At 42.6% G+C, this 17083-nt stretch overlaps 2 protein-coding genes across 3 annotated transcripts in view; one reads left to right on the top strand and one right to left on the bottom strand.

The window, feature by feature from the left end:
- Nucleotides 1–3309, bottom strand: part of BCL2L13 (BCL2 like 13) — a 39629-nt gene extending 36320 nt beyond the window's left edge. For both annotated transcript variants that reach the window (XR_009964375.1, XM_062616606.1), the window contains exon 1: nucleotides 3114–3309. The gene's annotated coding sequence lies outside the window, so the exon portion shown is untranslated. The remainder of the gene's footprint in view (nucleotides 1–3113) is intronic.
- Nucleotides 3310–5128: 1819 nt separating this feature from the next.
- ATP6V1E1 (ATPase H+ transporting V1 subunit E1) lies at nucleotides 5129–16372 on the top strand. Its single transcript, XM_062616605.1, has 9 exons — nucleotides 5129–5276; nucleotides 8696–8761; nucleotides 10276–10385; nucleotides 10864–10930; nucleotides 12414–12503; nucleotides 13797–13865; nucleotides 14251–14345; nucleotides 15216–15303; nucleotides 15768–16372. The coding sequence occupies exons 1-9, from the start codon at nucleotides 5244–5246 to the stop codon at nucleotides 15828–15830; spliced, it is 681 nt and encodes a 226-aa protein (XP_062472589.1). The 5' UTR covers nucleotides 5129–5243; the 3' UTR covers nucleotides 15831–16372.
- Nucleotides 16373–17083: the final 711 nt, after the last annotated feature.

Below are 17083 nucleotides of genomic sequence, written 5' to 3'. Positions count from 1 at the left end.
AAAATCAATGCAGGAAATGAAAGAAAGAAACAGTAAAACAGTCAATCAAAGCAAGCATGACACTCTATACCAGCACAGTGATCCACCTGCAACACTGAGACCTCATTCACAGATTTCAGCACGCTTAGCTCAGCACTTCTGGAGCGAGCAGGAAAAGTGGGAGAATCAGACCACAGCTTACTTAGTGGTTAATGCTTCCCTGGGAAAAGAATGAAGAAAAAAAGCTTTATATGAAAAGAAAGTAATCACTTTGGTTGATATATTCTGAGAGGTAGTTTTATGCAAAAATGAGAAGGGAGACTTCAGAACTTGAATGGAAGAAATATCTTCAGCTTCACATAAAAGAATGTCATACTGGAAATGCACTTCAGAATCACTGGCCTTCCCTTGAGAGAAGCCCACAGCACAACAACTGAATTACTCATTTTCAACTGTGAATGACTGGGTTTGTTTACAAAAAGAAATAGAGCAATATTGACTCAGATACTGTAAATATCTCAGAAAAGGCCATTTTTTTCAGGAATAAGTGGGATTAAAAAAGGACACACATCTTGAGAGGCCAAATCAGAGGAAGGAGAGCTTTTCTCTACAGGACCAAAATGGAAGAGATCCAGAAACTGTTCAAGAGACTAAGACAAAAGCTTGTAGGGGAGATATAATGGACCAGAGCAAAATTTTGGGCATTATACAGGCTACATGAGCCTCAAAGGAAAGGTTACTTCTGGTGTAACAGTAAAAGAAAAAAAAAAAAAACAAACAACAAAACAGAACCTTTCTCAATTCCTGCACCCTTGGGGGAATAAAAGGCTACCTACCCCTTTGAAGCTTGCTTACTTGTTACTCCTCCGACCCTGCTGTTACTTGTTTCACGTGGGCTGAGCTGCTCAGCCGACCTGAGAACAGGAATTCCAATCAGACTGACATTTCTTCATGCAATCTGTTGCATCCTAATCCACAGAATTTACACCACATAATGAGAAAGGCAAGTCTACCAATTAGTAGAGTGAATATTATCCCGTCGCGATGAGGGTCTGCTATGTTTCCATCCTTACTTGCAAAATCCTACTATGCGCTAAGCTGCACTTACTGTGCACCACTTCAAAGCCAAAGTGCAACAGCACTATGGTAACTGCCCGTAAGAAAGGTTCATCAGCTGCCACTAAGATCCAGCGTGCATTTATTCGACTGTTGCAAGTCCGACTGCCTTTTGCATTTAGAACTGAAGCCTTACAAAGTATTATGCTGCATGTTTCTAAACAAAGCAGTGTGTGATCAATATTGCTACTGATTTCTAATGCACTAAAAGCACACATGCAGAAACTGTCCCTCACCTGTCACATACTGCCTTCTTTTTACAAATACCACCATTCAGTAACGGCCACAGTTAATTTCTGCTTGAAAAAGGAGTCAATCTAGGGGGTGCACGCAGTTCCCATCTACAGTCTGCGTTACCAAGCCTCACTTACTGGCTACAAACTTAACCATGCTAGACGGTGGCGTTAGCAGAATACTTCCTGCTGCTGGAGAATTGTTTCAAAGTGTGGTCTCAGTCACCAAGCGTTCACTCAAGCAGACACGGAGACTTAGTGAGGCAACAAAACATTAGCACCAGAGTTCAAATCATTTTTAGGGCAGTGTGCCACTGATATGTTCACAGGTTTGGGTCATCCTCCTGGCACCAATCCCTGCAACAGGTAACCGCTCACAACTCTAATCTGCAGCCTTATTTACCCAAATGTATTGAATTTCAAGGAGCTGCAGGTCTACAAAACCACACCCCGTATCAACAAGATGGAAAATATTCAATCACTCTGCAACCTTACCAGAAAGTTTGTGTAGGGATTTGGGGTGAGACTTGCATGCGCAGACTGGTTTAACCTGGAGCAGTTTGCCTCTGAAAACACTTCACATAACAGGTAGGACTTTCCAAAGCACTAGACTGCGATCAAGTTGGGAGATAAATTCTTTTAAATACTTTTCCAACAAGATACGAGAGTATGACTAAGAGATTGTTTTAATAAACTAAGAATTGCTGAGTTCAAACATGTCAGCTCCTCCTGGAAATGAATCAATATCACATCCATTACCGATCCTCTAGTGGCACTGAAGGGATAGAAGTATTGGAAAATACAACAGTCGCTTATCTGGGCAGAGGTTTTAGTTGGTCTTAGGGGGAGATGTAATTAAGTGAGCATTCTAGGCAAAGGGTTTGGGCTTTTTTCTTCTAAGAAGAAACACAAAACCCGCACGAGTTATCTGCTACAAAGGTTCTCAATCCTTTCCGGCTTTAAACAGCCTTACATATTAAATCACGACAAGCCCAGCTTTCATTAATAAGCTTTCATTCACTTTAACGTGCCAAGCGCTACGTGGCTTTGAAAGCGACCAAGAGGACAGGCAGGTGAGACAAAAGCCCTGCTCTCGCTCCAAGTTCCAGCGGCGCCAGACGAACACAGAGCCGGAGCAGACGAGCAGCTTGCGAGAGCGCAGCGTAAGCTACTCAGTTACTACGGCGATGAATGAGATATTTATAACCGGGCAGAACCGGCAAGGAGCAAAAAGCCGGCATGAGTCAGCCGGCGGGGTCCGCGCGGCAGTCACAGCGCTACAGCGGCAGGTGCGGGCTGGCCGCAGTCCCTGCAGCGGAGGAGCCGCCAGCTCTCCTTGCCGCCGCCCTTCAGGAGCTGCGAGGGGCGGAGGGGGCAACAGCCCCTTGTGCTCCCACACCTCCGGGCCCGCCCGCCCCCTCAGCGGGACGGGACGTGAGGAACGAGTCCTTCAGCCGCCGCCACGGCGGGGGCGGGAGGGGGCACCGGCAGCCGAGGGGGCGTATCCCCGCTGCGCCCCGCCCCCCCCCCCCCCGCGGCGAAGTTCTCCCGCCACCGAGCGCGGCCGGCTCTCCCCACCACCACCCCTTCGCAGGCGGCGCGCACGCGGAGGCGCGCACGGTGCCCGCTCCCCCTCACCCAAATGCCGGCCGGCGGGGCGGTAACGGGAACACGGGGGGAATTAAATACCTGAATACACAGACAGATAAGGAACATCGATAGATAGACACATAAATGAAGAAATAAAGAAGCGGCTCTCCCGCCCGCTCCCACCCGTTTCCTCACCTGCGAGCGCGGCGGGGCGGGGAGCAGGACGGGGAGGGAGGGAGGGGGGGGGGGGCTGGGCAGGCCGGGAGAGGAGCGGCGCTGCTCCGGGTCGGTCCGCCGCGGGTGGTGGGCGCGCGCGCGCGCTGGCGCGCGCGAGGCAATACGAGCTCTGCCCTAATTTGCCGCCGCCATGATGGAGGGGCGGGGAGCGAGGAGAAAGCGAACGGCGGGGAGGGGGGTGGCGCCATACGTCATGGCGCGGCAGCACGACGCTCCCTCCACGTGATTTCCCACCCCCAGCACGGAGGGGAGGGCGGCACCGACCCGGTTGCAACAAGAGGAACGCAAATGGAGGGTTCGTGCGAGCACCGTCCCGTTCTGCTCGCTGGTTTTAGGGAAAGGAGCGGGTGGCAGATAGCTTCCCCTGGGGCTTGGGGGTCATGGAGCACCCGCGCTGCACGAAAGGAAGCAAACTGGAGTATGTTCGGGGTGGCGAGACGCTGAACAGGCTGCTCAGAGAAGCTGAGGCTGCCCCATCCCTGGCAGTGTTCAAGGCCAGGTTGGACGTTGCTTTGAGTAACCTGGTCTACTGGAAAGCATCCCTGCTCGTGGCAGGGGGGCTTGGAACTAGATGGTCTTTAAGGTCCCTTCCAACCCAAATCATTCTATGATTGTATGATAGTTCCAGTTGTTTTAATATTATTTAGCTCCTGCCCTAGGTAAGAGTAAAGTGGTCCCAAGATACAAAATATAAATACAGTTGATAACCTGCATTGTAACATTATTGCAATACCAGGGGAAAGAAAAAGTTAATTTGTATTTTACAAAAAGCTTTTTCATAGAGTTAAAAAAAAAAAAAGCTCAGTAAAAATCAACAAATTCGAAATAAGCCAAGAAGAAGCATGGATATGACAAATACCACATTTGACACTGCTTTGTAAGGAATAGTTCTATTTTTTTCCCCCACTAAATATACCTGCAGAATGGAATTCCTGGCAGCTAGAATAAATATTATAGGTTATGAAGATAACTTCAAATTTTGCCATAAAAAAAGAACCCAAATGGAAGCAGTAACACAACTCCTCAATAATCAGCACATCACAGAAGGGTAATACTAATAATGCTCTGAGTCCCCACCATGTATTGCTGCAGTAGAGTGCTGTTGCCATGGCTGTTAATCATAAAAGTACAACCAACCTGAGGGGCCCATCACAGGACTCTCTTACACTGTCCCTCCCTGACAGCCAGTGACCTCCAGCCTCTCTGCTGCAAGGCCTCCTCTCTCCTGTGTCCTTCTGCTTTTCTCTTTGAGCCCCTTAATGGTACCCTGCATTGCATCTTGGGTTGAAAAGACAGTTTAATTCCTCACTGCCAGCCCAAACCTGGAAAATCAGTGAGATTTTATAAACAGCATTTCAGAGCTTTACACAATTGACAGCTATAAGTGACCTTGGGATATCAAACCACCCTGTGAGGGGGAAGCCAAAGTATTTCCAGAAGAAATCTACTTTAAGTCCTTAGAAGCACGTATCTCTCCACATTTAGCTTCTCCCCACGGCGAGTTAAACACATTGCAGCCTTTCTGGGAAAGAGCTCAGCTCTGTCTGAAACCGAAAACATTCCCACCAAAACCTTTAAAGCACTACACACAAGGGAAGGATTATTTCACCCCAGTCACGCAGCACCCCTGAACTCCGACTGCCCAGCCTCTGTGTCCCCACTCGAAGGCTCGCTCCCGCCTGTGCAGCACAGAACCGGACAAAGCCTGCAGCCTCACTCCAGCTCGGCTTCGGAGGGCAGCTGAAGCTTCTGCCCCAGGGGAAGGAGGAAGGGAGGGAGGGAGGGAGGGAGGCGAGGACTCCCCGCCCCCCGGGCGGGCTCTGTCCCGGGCAGGGGAGGCAGAACCCCGCCGCTCCGCCCCTCACGAGGGGCGCTAAAGCAAGACCTGTACCCACCACTAGACGGCAGTATAGCACCCCATGACGCCAGCAGAGCTCAGGTTTCTATTGGCCAGGAGGAGCAAGTGGGCGGGGTGTTGTGACTCTGCGGCTGCCGCGCAGGCTGTGACCCGAACCGGATTTGATTCCCCTCGCGGTCGCCGACGGCCTCAGCTGCCTTCGCTCGAGTCCTGTCACCGCCGCCGTCATCATGGCGCTTAGCGATGCCGACGTCCAGAAGCAGGTAGGCCAGTGGGCTCAGCCCGGAGCGGGGACCAGGCCTGTCTCCTCCACACTGCCCTCGGCCCGGCCTGGGGGAGCTGACGGGGCCGACCCAGAATGAGAAGGGGGTCACCGAGGGCTGGACAGGGGCTTTCTTGTCCTGAGGCCGTGCTAGGTGTGGGGTTAAGGTTGAAGGGCAGTCTGTAAGGGAAGGAGAGAGTCGGAGCGGGTGGGGTAGTGACAGCTCTGAACCTTGCAACAGCAGGACGGGCTGCGGCCCGTTTGCGTTTTCGTTGTGGAATGGGGTCTCCTGCTCTGCGGGTGAAACACTTGCAGGGGGTGGTGAAGGGGAAAAACCTTGTCTGGGAATCTCAGTGAGAAAGAGAAGTCTCTGAAGAAAGTGAATTTTTCCCTGGCAGGATTAATTTGCCACCCATTGGGGAACTTTGGTGGAACATTTTCGTGATACATTATGCCAGTTTACAATGAAAGGGATCATGAGTAGCCTTCATGCCATCTACAGTGTTTAATTGCACTCTATGACAGATAAATACATTGATAACTGCTGTCTCTTTAGATGTTGCTTTCTTAGGACTTTCCATCTCTTTTTTTTCTTACAGCTGTATTACATCTAATTAGCTGTAACTTAGATTAGGGTAGGCTATTCAGCATTCTCAAATGGCTTTTCACTTTTACATCCTGAACAGAGTAGTGCAATATGGGCTTCTCTTGCAGTGGAGACTTAACAGCTGTGACTGTGGACACTTCCTCCTGAGGCAGGACACTTTGTCCTTGTTGACAGTAAACACTGGCCTTGCCTAAAAAGCTGCTTTGAGCTGGGTTGAAAATGGTGTGCCATGTTAAAGACTGCACAGATCCAGTCAGCACTGGTCTGTGGAGTTTCCTACAGGTGATGAGCAGATCAGCCAAGTTCTCTTTGTCCTTTGCATCAGAAGTGCTTTGCGTCTCACTTTCTCATTCAGTAAACATAGTCTCTTGGCAAGGAAGCATCACATTGAAAGTAAAATCAGTAGGGTGCCTCTCTCCAAAAGGGGAACTGTAACGTTACATTCTGTTACCTTTTATCCGCAAAGCTTGTATGGTTATTCCATGGAGATAATACAAATAAAGCTGACGTTGGAGGGGTCTTGCTCAGCCACATCACGCCTGAACTTCAGAGGTTAGTTCTGGATCTGTTGATATACTAAACAGACAATGCTTATAGCATTTCACATCTGCAACTCTCCTATTGTTTTATACTCCCGAGTCTAGGGTGATTCTGTAAACTGGAAAAGAGAATGCTGCTGATGGCATGACATTTCTGCATGCATACACATCTGGTATGAGCTTGCCAACTGGTGCTCTGAACTACGTGCCAGGGTGTTTACAGTCATTTTCACTTTGAAAATCATCACTAATTAAGAGTCAGAGATGAATTAGAGAAGAATTTTTCCCATTGACAGACTTGCCTGCTTTGTTCTATCAAAGGTGTTTAATAGATTGTTCTGTCTAGCCTGGCTAGTCGCTTTTGGCTATAGTTAATCTAACATCTGGAACTTCCCATGGAAAGAATGGTCATGGTACTACTCATGGGAAAAATCCGCTCTTCCTTTCTGTAGGAAATACTACTATGGTAAAGTTATTAACTTCATTTAAAATTAATTTACCATTTAAAAATACATTTTTTGTCAGTGTTGTTAAAATTAATCCTATTTATAAATGTGAAAGTCTCACTTAGGATCTCTTTTAATTCTATAGGGATTTTTAATTCTAAGGGATTTCAGTACAAGAGCTTTTGAAGGAAATAACCCTGTTCCGTCTTCTCTGACTGGGGGAAGTGGATGCCTTGTTAGCTTGCTTCCGTCTTATTCCTCTTCATTATGCAGGGGATGTTTCTTGAACTCCCAGAACTGTTTAAAGTACATTTCTAAAATTCAGAAACCAAACCAAACTGGAGGAAGTGACTCAGTAATGTAAGGCTTACTGCTCCTGTCCAGAAGTTCTTCGTTACCTCCAACAGTATTCAGCAAAATAGTTTCCTTATTTCGTATGGGTCTCCTGTCCTTTCTGAAATGCTGGTAGGGCTAAAGCTTGGTTTAGCCAGTTGTCTAATCAGGTGAGCAAGGTAGGGCAGTGGCACTGTAGGTGGGCATGCACTGGGAAGTGTTGCAAACTGGAATGAAAAGAAAAATTGCTGATTTGATTTTGAGGATGTAGATATTATTGTTCACTTCTTCCACTGCACATGCTTAAGACCTGCCACTTGTCTGTTCATTTCTGGTTTTTCATCCATAATGACATAGAGTTGTTCTGCACATTGGCCAGTTTTCATATTGACGCCTTTCTTAGTTCTTTAAAATATATCATTTTAACACGAGATTATGTAAATAGAATCTTTTGTGCAAGTGTATTCAGACAAGATTGTCTGCAAAATGTGTGTCATCAGTAAATGCAAGCAGAAAGTCATTAGGTTTTTGTGGTCTGCTCAAGTACATGGTCCACTCCATCTGCCCTTGGAAGGAGCTATGCCTGTTTAAAGTTACAGTTTGGTTGGGCACAAGTCCTTACTGTCTTGCCCCAGATGTGAACCTAAATTTATGTCTGATCACAGAAAGGCATGTGATAAATAATCAGAACTTTGTATAATTCCCTTCCGTATCTTTCAGCCGTCAGACCTATGCTTTATAGTGTTTTGAGGTGGTTTTAAAAAGGGTCTTTGATTACAGTGTATTGGTGCGTACCAGGCTCTAAAGGAATATGTGATGTTCTTGATGTGATCTTGGCCACCTGTTGCTGCTCCGCAGCTTCTCCAAAACAGTAGGCAGCTACTTTATGAAGCCATTTTGAGTGGCTTCATAACTTCTGCTTGTGCAGATCTGACCAGTGTGGCCAGTAGTCCTTTGCTTCACCAGTCATGTGCTGTGGAAGGCCTAGGTTCATTCAGATACCGTCTACGCCTGATGTAGAGCAGGCACTCAACATTAATTTTCTATGTTTCATGTAAATGACTTAACAAACAGAGTAATTGCACTGTGAGGAAGGTGGGGTTTTTTGGATTATGGTGGTTTTTTTTTTCACTAATCTTGAGAGAGGGAGGAAGTTTTCTCACTAGTGAAGATTGAAAATACTCAGCTTCACATTTATAGACATTTACGTTTGGGGTTTGGTTTTCTTTGGAATCCTTTTTGCATAGTTGCATATCTAATGTACATTCTAATGACAGCCAATGAAACATCATTATGTAGAATTATTTTAGTTTTCTTGTAATCTGTGGTAAAATGAATTGACTCTTACCTGTATGCTCAATTTAATTTTGTTGAAAAACATTATATGAATTAGTAAATGCTTATAAAGGGGCCTGTCAAATAAGGAATGCGTGCACTTCCTCTCATCAAAATCCTTTCCAACAGGGGATATTTTCTTTTCTCTCTGTTGTTACAGATCAAGCATATGATGGCTTTCATTGAGCAGGAAGCCAATGAAAAGGCTGAAGAAATAGATGCAAAGGTAAAAATGGGAGTTCATTGTCAGTAAGTGCAAAAGGAAAACTGCATCTGGCATCCTGTTTTGATAGTTGCAGTCAGAGCAGTCCTAGAATGCTTCAGTGAGTTACAGCTTACTTCATATTTAGTTATTACATGGCAAAAAAAGGATGCTACAAAATAAAGTTAATATTTGTCAGCTTTTGACAAATGAAAACAAGTCGGAGCTAAAGTTTTCTTAGTGGTTCTTAAATATACATTTATTCATATGCAAGTTCACTCATTCATTTTTAAGCAATCTGGAGAGCTGAGTGGTAATATGAATAGACTAGATTAAGTGGAACACCTTCCCCACCTCCTATATGTAACTTGACATCGCTGAGGATTAAAGGGGTTCTCTGCATAATGATGAATTCTGCTAAGGTTTGTCATAACAAGCTGTTACCTGAAAGTTTAATTTTAATTTTATGACTTCCATAGCATGTCAGGCAGAAATGTAAGTAGGAAATGAAAGCACTAATCTTACACAAGCATTCATATATGTACCAAAATGATAAAAAATGAGTCAAACTGGTTGAATTATGTTGGTGGAAGTTTGTCTGTAAGCAGGTTCATACCTAAACCTATGTTGCCCCATACAGACTTAATTCTAGATGTGATTTAGAGGTATCCTGGGGAACTGAAACATATAAATTTATGTTTAAGGCATGAGCTGAATTACTTGCAGAATTCTTCACTTAGGTTAAGCCACAGGAGACTGAGTTTAACATTAAACTGGTGAATACAGATGTTTAATAAAGGAAGATTAATGGTGCCTTACAACTGTAACAATCTGAGCTATACCAGCACTGAAATACCTTGTTGGTATTGGACTCAGCATATGTTTTACTGATAATATTTAATCTTCCTTAAACATTTAAATCTATATAAATATTTAATCAGTACTAGAGCAGGTATTCCTGGGGATATGCAAATAGAAATCAGAAGGTGAGATTGGATTCTCAGGTATAAATAGGAAAATTTGTCATCTCTTTTCACATGCTGCCTGAATAGGCTTTGTAAAAGGTGATAGCTATCCTGTCACTCTCCTCGTGTAGGACTTGCTAAAAGTCATGAAATTTCTGGACACTGATAGCTGGATTGCTTGTTTTAGGTAGAATCTCATGTAGCTGGAAGAGAGATCAATTCTACAGAAACAAGTCAGAGCTAAAGCTCAGATAAAATGAGTTTTGTTTAACAATATACATACATAAATTTTGTAATTTTTTTCCTGAGGAATCACTACTGCAAAGAAATGTGCATCAATCAAATGATAAAATGAGCTGTATATTAGTTAGCAAGGTTCTAGTGCAGCAGAACACATCCTGTACTTCCTTTGACTTGAGTACTGATTGAAATGTTTTCTGTACATGGAACCATAAATTGTATCATCTCAGTTTATCTATGAACGTGCTGTGAAAGCATGGGTGTTTCATTTTGATTCTGTCTTTTTCAGCCCATGGAATCAATTTCCACTCAGTTGTTTAATTTTTCCTGTAGGCAGAAGAAGAATTCAACATTGAGAAGGGTCGCCTTGTTCAGACACAGAGGCTGAAAATCATGGAGTATTATGAAAAGAAGGAGAAACAAATTGAACAGCAAAAGAAAATGTAAGCTGTTTAGGTTAAATGGCTGACTTCAGAGCCTGAGCTCTCATTTTATTGCTTATTTTATGCAAAGTGCTTTTTCCCTGCCATATGGGCAAATTGTAGCCAATATATTTATTTCTAATTATGTTTCTTGGTTTCCCTGAGGATAAATTATCAAAGGTGAGCTACAATAGTATAACTGTTAGTAAGTGTGGTGAAAGAATCTTTCATAATTCTTTATGTAGTTAATGACTAGAAGTCTACCCTGGTCTGTTACTCTGGGACAAATGGTCATGTCAGGTTTAGTTTTGGTGGGCCTTTACTGAAGGACAGGGTTCTGCAAGTAATTTGTGCAAGTTCAGAAACAAATTCAAACAAGTTAACAGGCTTTGTTGTTAAACGTGCTACTGTTAACTTTAAATGTGAAGTATACAGTTAAATGTTGCAGTTCTTCTGTCAAAGTCTGGTTTATTGATTCAGCTTTATCTGCAACTTGCAGTCAGATGTCCAACCTGATGAATCAAGCAAGACTGAAGGTCCTCAAGGCAAGGGATGACCTTATCACAGTGAGTACCTCTGTAGTAAAGACAACAGAGCTTTTGTTTCTGCCATTTGATAGGAAATGTTTTTAACCATTCTCTAAAGAAAAATATGATTTGTAAATGAGTGATGTCATACAAAACATACAAAAATGGCTTTCCCAACTGATCTGGAAAGTTATTAAAGATTTAGTCCAGCTTTGCTAATCTGCTTTAGATTATTTTCATGTAAGACTACATGTAGTCTTAGTTCAAGCTTACTATGTTTGTCTTACATCAGGTGTAGTGTATTCTGCTCATTATACAGCTTGCAATTTTCCTGTTCTCTCTTACCCCGTCTCAGAAACAGTTGAGTGTTCCATACTCTGCTAGATGGTGCTGTTGAGCTATCAGAAAAGCTTTGAGACCTGTAGAAGTAAAAAATAAAAAATCAGCTTCTGTTAAAAGTTAATGCTACTATGAAAAAGGGAGTTAGCAGAAGAAAGTCACTAGTTTATTGATTCTTTAAACCTGGTTTCAAACTTAAGATTGTATTCACAGATGGGAGGAAGGTGGGTGGCTGAAGAGCTAATTCTATTGTGATAGTCCTTGCAGATGAGTCTTCCTCATTTATCTGCTGACTCAACCTCATGCTTCTGAGTAATGCATAACACTCTTCCTCATTTTAAAACATTTAAAGTCACATGCTGCTAGCTGTTTTTTCCCTTATCACATCTTTGGCCTTCTTCATGAACAAGAGAGATGAGAAGTTCCAGAAATGCTGTTTACTCTAGGGTGGACAGTATAACTAGGTTTCTAGGTTTGACATTAAATTGTGATAGTCTTGTATCCTAGCATTGATTGTGTTAACATGCACTCTTCTTTGAAACACTGAGGCAGGACAGTAAAGAAAGGTATATACCAAATCATACAATATCTTTATCTGATGGTTTACTTCAAGGAGTTGTGTTTGAGTTGACTCAAATTTCTTAAAAATTCAATCCCATCTGATACTGATTTGCTGAATAAAAATAATCAAAACCAGCTACTGCAAATTAAAAATAAGCTCTTGCTTTTAAATTTTAACTTGCATTTATTTACAATTCAAAAAAAAAAAAGCTAACCTGAATATTTCCTGATAAAAACATAGATTAGATTTCCTTGCTTGACCACAAAGCAGAAAGAATCTTATTTGGATAATTTTAATAGTTTACATTAGGCAATGATTTACAGCATATTTAGTTTGTCTGAATTAATATTATCCTTTTACTACCGAGTTCTCCTTTTTAATGAAAAAGGAATTATTGTCAGGTTATAATGGGTTTGGATCAGTGTAGGGAGAAGGGAACTGTTTGGAAAGGATATTGTGCCATGCACAGAGATGAAGGTCTAGCTTGGATGAACACCAGCTGGAGTGTACATTTACGTGTTGGCAGGGTGTGATAGCTATAATAGGAGTACAGAAAGTTGGTAGGCATGAAACCAAATGCCAAACAGATGGGCTCTGCTGATCTGATTTCTTTGAATGTAGGAATTGCTGAATGAGGCCAAGCAGAGACTTGCCAAGGTGGTAAAGGATACTGCCAGGTACCAGACACTGCTGGACGGACTAGTTCTACAGGTAAATATTTAAATTCTAAAAAAATAGATGATCGCATCCTCATAGGTGTCTGTCTTCAGAAAGAACCCACTGGAAGTTAACTGTTGTGGTGGAATCTAGATCAAATGTTGCTGGGTGATCTTTGAGTTTTAAACATCACTTCTATATCTTTGAATCTTGGATTCTGAACAGATAAGGTTGCAGCTTGTTTTGAGGTGTAAAACCTGCTATAGCAAGAAGCAGTTCCATTATAAGAATAATTGTAGATGTGCACACATACATTATAACATGCACTTTTAGGATGCACACTTTAAGCTTCTGTAGTAAGTCACTGAATCAGATGCACTTTGGCAAAAGCTGTTTCTCCAAACCTAGAAGTCAATATTTAGCCACTTTTAAAATCTTTTTGGCATTTGCAACTTATAAGTCCTGGCTTTGACACATTTCCTGTGGAATGGCATGCGCCTGTGTCAGACATACAGACAGAAATCAAAGCTTTGCTTACCTAGTATACTGTCCTCGAGCCCGAGAAATTAACTGCTAAAAAACCTGTGAGCATTTGCCAGGGTCGATTGTGCGGCCACTGGTGCCACCCTCTGGTATGTACTCGTCCTGTTGCTATAAACTCAAAATCCAGCTGGGAGCTCTCCTGTCCGCAGTTTGATGTCATTTCTTAACAGTGTTTCCTACGATCTTGTGCTTCCACTTCAGTTCTTTGTCACACTTAGGTTTGGTATTGCTGTACATCAAACAAACCTGTGTCACTTTTGCAAGCTGGCCACATATTTGATCCAGTGAGGGATCTGTGGTCACAAGTAGTCACAGTTGGACTAGGTGGTCATTGCAGGTTTCTTCTAGCTGGAACTAAACCCCTTCTATACTCATGTAATACTACAGGAATTGCAAAGCAGGAGTTCTTAGAACAGGCATTTGAAACTACTGCATGTCTTCTCCAAGAGCTGCATAGGAGAATGTCAGCTTGGCTACATGCTCAGTCTACTTAACAGCAATGATCCTTATGTACATTATCTGGGCAACTCAGTCCTATGATACATATGTTTAGTTGTGCTTGAGTTCCAAACATGAAGCCAACAAAGAAACACATAATCCATAGTTGTTAAAAGAATCTCTCTTTCCCAGTATTGGTGCTGTTTTCTCAGAATGTCTACAAGAAGTAAACTTGCAAGCAAAGAGGCTAGTATTGTTAGGTTTTGGATTTCAAATTGATCAGCTTCATTCCTTTCTTGGTTTTGAATAATTCTAAGACAATTAAAATGTTGATTTTTCTGATACTGTAATGGTTATCTTGTGCAGGGATTCTACCAGCTGCTTGAGTCCAGATTAGTTGTTCGGTGCAGGAAACAGGATCTCTCTATGGTTAAGGTAAGACACTTAGGCTAGTTTGACAGTATCCTCCTCACAAAGGCTGAATCCTGGCTGCAAATACTTGCTGCTCAGATTGTATCTGTGTGACATGAAAACAGGCTTGGCTTGCTGCACTTCTGCTGCACATACAGTGCAAGAGAACAAGTGTGCTTTTCAAGTTGGGGATCATTTGCTTGGATATTACCTACGAAACTTTAGACAATGCTACAGCATTAAGAATAATAATTGGGTATGGCTCAAAAGCCATAGTGAAATACATTTGCTTAATTAAAAAAAAAAGCCTCAGTCCCTTAATTTTATTACTACAGATGATTGAGTGGCCAAACCCAAGTAGTGTGCTAGCATTTGTCAGTGCTAATCGGAGATTTATCTTGTATCCTAGAGTGCTGTACAGAAGAGCATTCCCATCTACAAAAATGCCACAAAAAGGGATGTGGATGTTCACATTGACCAAGACAACTTCCTGCCAGAGGATATGTAAGGAAAATGGGAGCCTTTTATACAGAGCACTAAGTTCATGCAACTTTTCAAGCCACAGCTCCTACTAGAACAGCCTCAGAAAATTACGTATGGAATATCCTCACAGTGTGTCTGTTGCTGTTCTAGAGGAATTTGGCACTTCTTTGTGTTAATCAAGCCCAGACTCTGCAGTTTCCTCCAGCCAAGCACTGTCTCAATCAAAAATGTCAATAAAAGTTTTGTGCAACCTCCAGCCTGGTTCACAGTACTGGATTAGAGAATAACTGTGTAGAAACTTAATCACTGGTCTTTTAAAGAGGGAGAATGCAGATGTAGCTGTGCTGTCTGTCTCAAGAGAAAGCAAACAAACTGAGCCATAAGGTGCTGCAGAATAATCGCTTGATGGGGTTTGTGTCTGTTATGTCTGCAAGGGTCTATTTCCATGTAGTATGATAAAGAACATGGCACAAACCTGTATGTTCTGCTAGTTAGCAGTCTTTATGTATGGGCCAGCAAACAATACTTTTAGCACTCTTCCTCACTTCCAAATCTGAAAGCTGTCTACTAGTAATAAAATACAGAGTCTGAAGCTGTTCTGAAGTGACAAATTTCATAGGTCTGCTTGCATTTAGATCATGCTAATGTGGACCCTTGTATGTAGCTGTGGTCTCTGATAACTCCAAAGGTGCTTTGCACTGCTGCTTCACTGAATCACTTTGTGATGGTTCCTGTTAAGACATGGTCAAAAAAAGATTGTTTTTCAAACATTAAAAATCTTACCACGTATCTGACTTGCCTATAAGTGCCAATTTTGGACAATATCTCTGCCACATTCTGATTTTGAGATGCTCCATGGATTTCACAGATACTTTCTGTTTCCCTCTCTAGTGCTGGAGGAGTTGAAGTCTATAACAGTGATGGTAGAATTAAGGTTTCCAATACCCTGGAAAGTCGGCTGGACCTTGTAGCCCAGCAGGTGAGTTTCTTTAACAGCCAAGGTGAACAAGATATAATTAACTAGTCTTGTCTTGTAATTAAATCTCAATGTGTCACAATAGTGTGTGAGATCAGATTTCAGTGTGGGTGACAAGGAAGAAGTTCTTTTTGAATGGAAAGAAGCAAGTTACCTACTGTTTGTGTGTCTCTACAACAAACATGGCTTTCCTTTTGCTGAGGGCCTAGTCTACAAGTTTTCTGAGCACTTCCAGGAACAGTGATTCCACTGCTTCCGTGGGAAGCCTGTGCCAATGCCTGTAAGCCATCCTGTAAGTCTCTAGAGTAGCAGGCAACGTGTGATCAGGTAAAGGCTTCAGAAAATTCAAATGAATTGACTTGTTAATTTTGAAGCCTAGCCTAGCCATCCTGCAGTGCCTGCAATGAGGAACGTGTACAGTGATTGTATTGCCTGTTGCATATAACTGATGTACTCTTTCTCAACAGATGATGCCAGAAATCAGAGTGGCTCTCTTCGGTGCTAATGCCAACAGGAAGTTTTTGGACTAAACCTCTATGAGAGAAGGTGGGATCTGTTCCACTGCCATACTGAAAGGGATGCAAAAGCATCTGCTAATTTAAAATCTTGAAATATAACATTACCGTGTCATCCAGTGTCTGTTCTTCAATGGAATAATTTTGCATACCTGCTGTGCTTAGCCTCTCTCCTTGTGGTTAGAATGTATTGCTAAAAGGATGTGAAGACATACATATTCATCCAGAAGTGACACTAGGAAATGGAGGCATTTGGGGCTCTTGGCTTTCCTTGCACTGTTGTGGCTCTATAAAGACAAGTGGTCCATTTAGGGTCATTCTCTTTGCTTTGGCCACATCCCTTTCAAATTGTCTAGTCTGTGAAGTAAATTACTATGCTACTGGTGGGAAATCCCTTTTCTGTCACAGAGGGCATGCATTCCTTCCCAAGGTTAGTAGTTTAATTCATGTTACTTGGTCAGGCATTTCTCTGTTCTGTATATGTGATTAAAAAAAAAACAAAACGCCTGAGCCTGTAAAACTTTATTTATTAAAATAAAACTGTGTGTGTGTATGGAGTTCTTTTTAGCTTCTCTCTGGGGGATTGGCAGCAACCCTTGAAAATGGGTTTGTGTGTCTAAGGACTTACTGCTGTAGGGCTATGTGTAGTAACTGTTCTGCAGTTCAAATGCAGTTGGAACGCATGGAGGAGTACTGTTGAGCTGTTCGCTTGAGTAACATTGTATTGTAGGCAAGCCTTTTGAATAGGACTCTAGGATGAGCTTCATCCTGAAAAATGGGTCAGTAGTTTTGTTCCCTCAATCTTCTTTCACAAAAGAGAACTAGAGTAACACAACTGCCCTACTTAGATACAACAAATACAGTCAATTTCCAGTTACAGGTTTGTTGTTCCTGTGCAGGAGATCCAAACCAAACCCGTGCAGTAAGTACTTTTCAGGATCTGAGGAACAGCAGCTGACTCTGTTGTAACTCCTCTATCAGAGTAACTATTAAGTTAAATAACAGCAGTGTAACTATATACATTATGTAATTTGTTAAGTTTTGCTAAAGCTTCTCCTTTGCTTCTGCTGTGATGACTAGTATTCTCTCCACATTTTAATGGTGTAGGACAGAAAAATTCTGGAGGTGACTTTCCATATTACAAGCCTCTGCCTGACTACCTGACTCTTCACCTAGTGGTCAGTTCTGAAACTTGTTTCATGGAAATAAGAAACTGATGGATTACTGCTTGAATATGTTTTGAAATAACTCGAAGTAAGTACTGCAGG

Source organism: Pezoporus occidentalis, unplaced genomic scaffold (assembly GCF_034315485.1).
Source record: "Pezoporus occidentalis ecotype Australia unplaced genomic scaffold, CSIRO_AGI_Poc_V1 ctg19, whole genome shotgun sequence".
NCBI classification, from domain to species: Eukaryota; Metazoa; Chordata; class Aves; order Psittaciformes; family Psittacidae; genus Pezoporus; species Pezoporus occidentalis.
Note: the sequence above shows the minus strand (reverse complement) of the source record. Positions and strands in the feature narration are given on the sequence as shown.

Excerpts from the sequence above, each read along its gene's own strand:
- ATP6V1E1 (XM_062616605.1), top strand. The coding sequence starts at position 5,244 with ATGGCGCTTAGCGATGCCGACGTCCAGAAGCAG. Across the intron at positions 5,277-8,695 it reads ATGCCGACGTCCAGAAGCAG|ATCAAGCATATGATGGCTTT; the intron begins GTAGGCCAGTGG and ends CTGTTGTTACAG. Across the intron at positions 10,931-12,413 it reads CAAGGGATGACCTTATCACA|GAATTGCTGAATGAGGCCAA; the intron begins GTGAGTACCTCT and ends CTTTGAATGTAG.